General features: G+C 35.3%; 1 protein-coding gene across 1 annotated transcript in view; it reads right to left on the bottom strand.

Moving 5' to 3' along the window:
- LOC119592950 (muscle calcium channel subunit alpha-1-like) overlaps nucleotides 1-615 on the bottom strand; it is a gene marked incomplete at its 5' end in the record, with an annotated part of 130968 nt that overhangs the window by 93500 nt on the left and 36853 nt on the right. Inside the window, 1 exon segment of the mRNA XM_037941842.1 lies at nucleotides 426-581. Within this exon segment, the coding sequence (XP_037797770.1) occupies nucleotides 426-581 (156 nt within the window).

The following is a 615-nucleotide window of genomic DNA, read 5'->3' as shown; positions in this document are numbered from 1 at the left end:
TTTTCCCAAACCATCAAATACTACAGTCTGAGTAATTATGCCCTGTGAAACCCCAGCTGCATATGTAAATGCTCAGGTGAAATTTTACATCAGGACCTCTACAGAAACTTTTCCAAACCATGATACTTATCAAAATATACACATTTTTTTTCCCCCCAAAGCTACCACCTAAACTTACATGACCCATATTCATGTAAAAAGCAGGCTCCCCAAATAGAATTCTTAATCAGATATATGTATTTAAGTTGATGTATAAAAGAAGTATATGTGTTTTCAAATATATATGAAAATTTTATGGTTTGCCAATTAATTTCATCTTAACACAAATATCCCCTTGGAAAGTCCTAAATCAAACAAATAATATTTAGTGACTGCTAAATAAACTTTTCCTTTCCACTGATAACACTAAAAACAACTAAACTTACTTTGTCACTTTGAATACTCTGAGAAGACGGACACATCTGAGCACCGAGACACCCAGTGGAGGCATAAGCTCAGTGGATGTGAGAACCACCTCGGTGATGCTGCTGATCACCACAAAACAATCAAAACGATTGAACAAAGACACAAAGTAGCCCTGGGGGATATAAGGATTGTTTTTGAGAAGATCTTTTT

The sequence above is a fragment of the Penaeus monodon genome, chromosome 31 (assembly GCF_015228065.2).
Source record: "Penaeus monodon isolate SGIC_2016 chromosome 31, NSTDA_Pmon_1, whole genome shotgun sequence".
In the NCBI taxonomy this organism is placed as follows: Eukaryota; Metazoa; Arthropoda; class Malacostraca; order Decapoda; family Penaeidae; genus Penaeus; species Penaeus monodon.
Note: the sequence above shows the minus strand (reverse complement) of the source record. Positions and strands in the feature narration are given on the sequence as shown.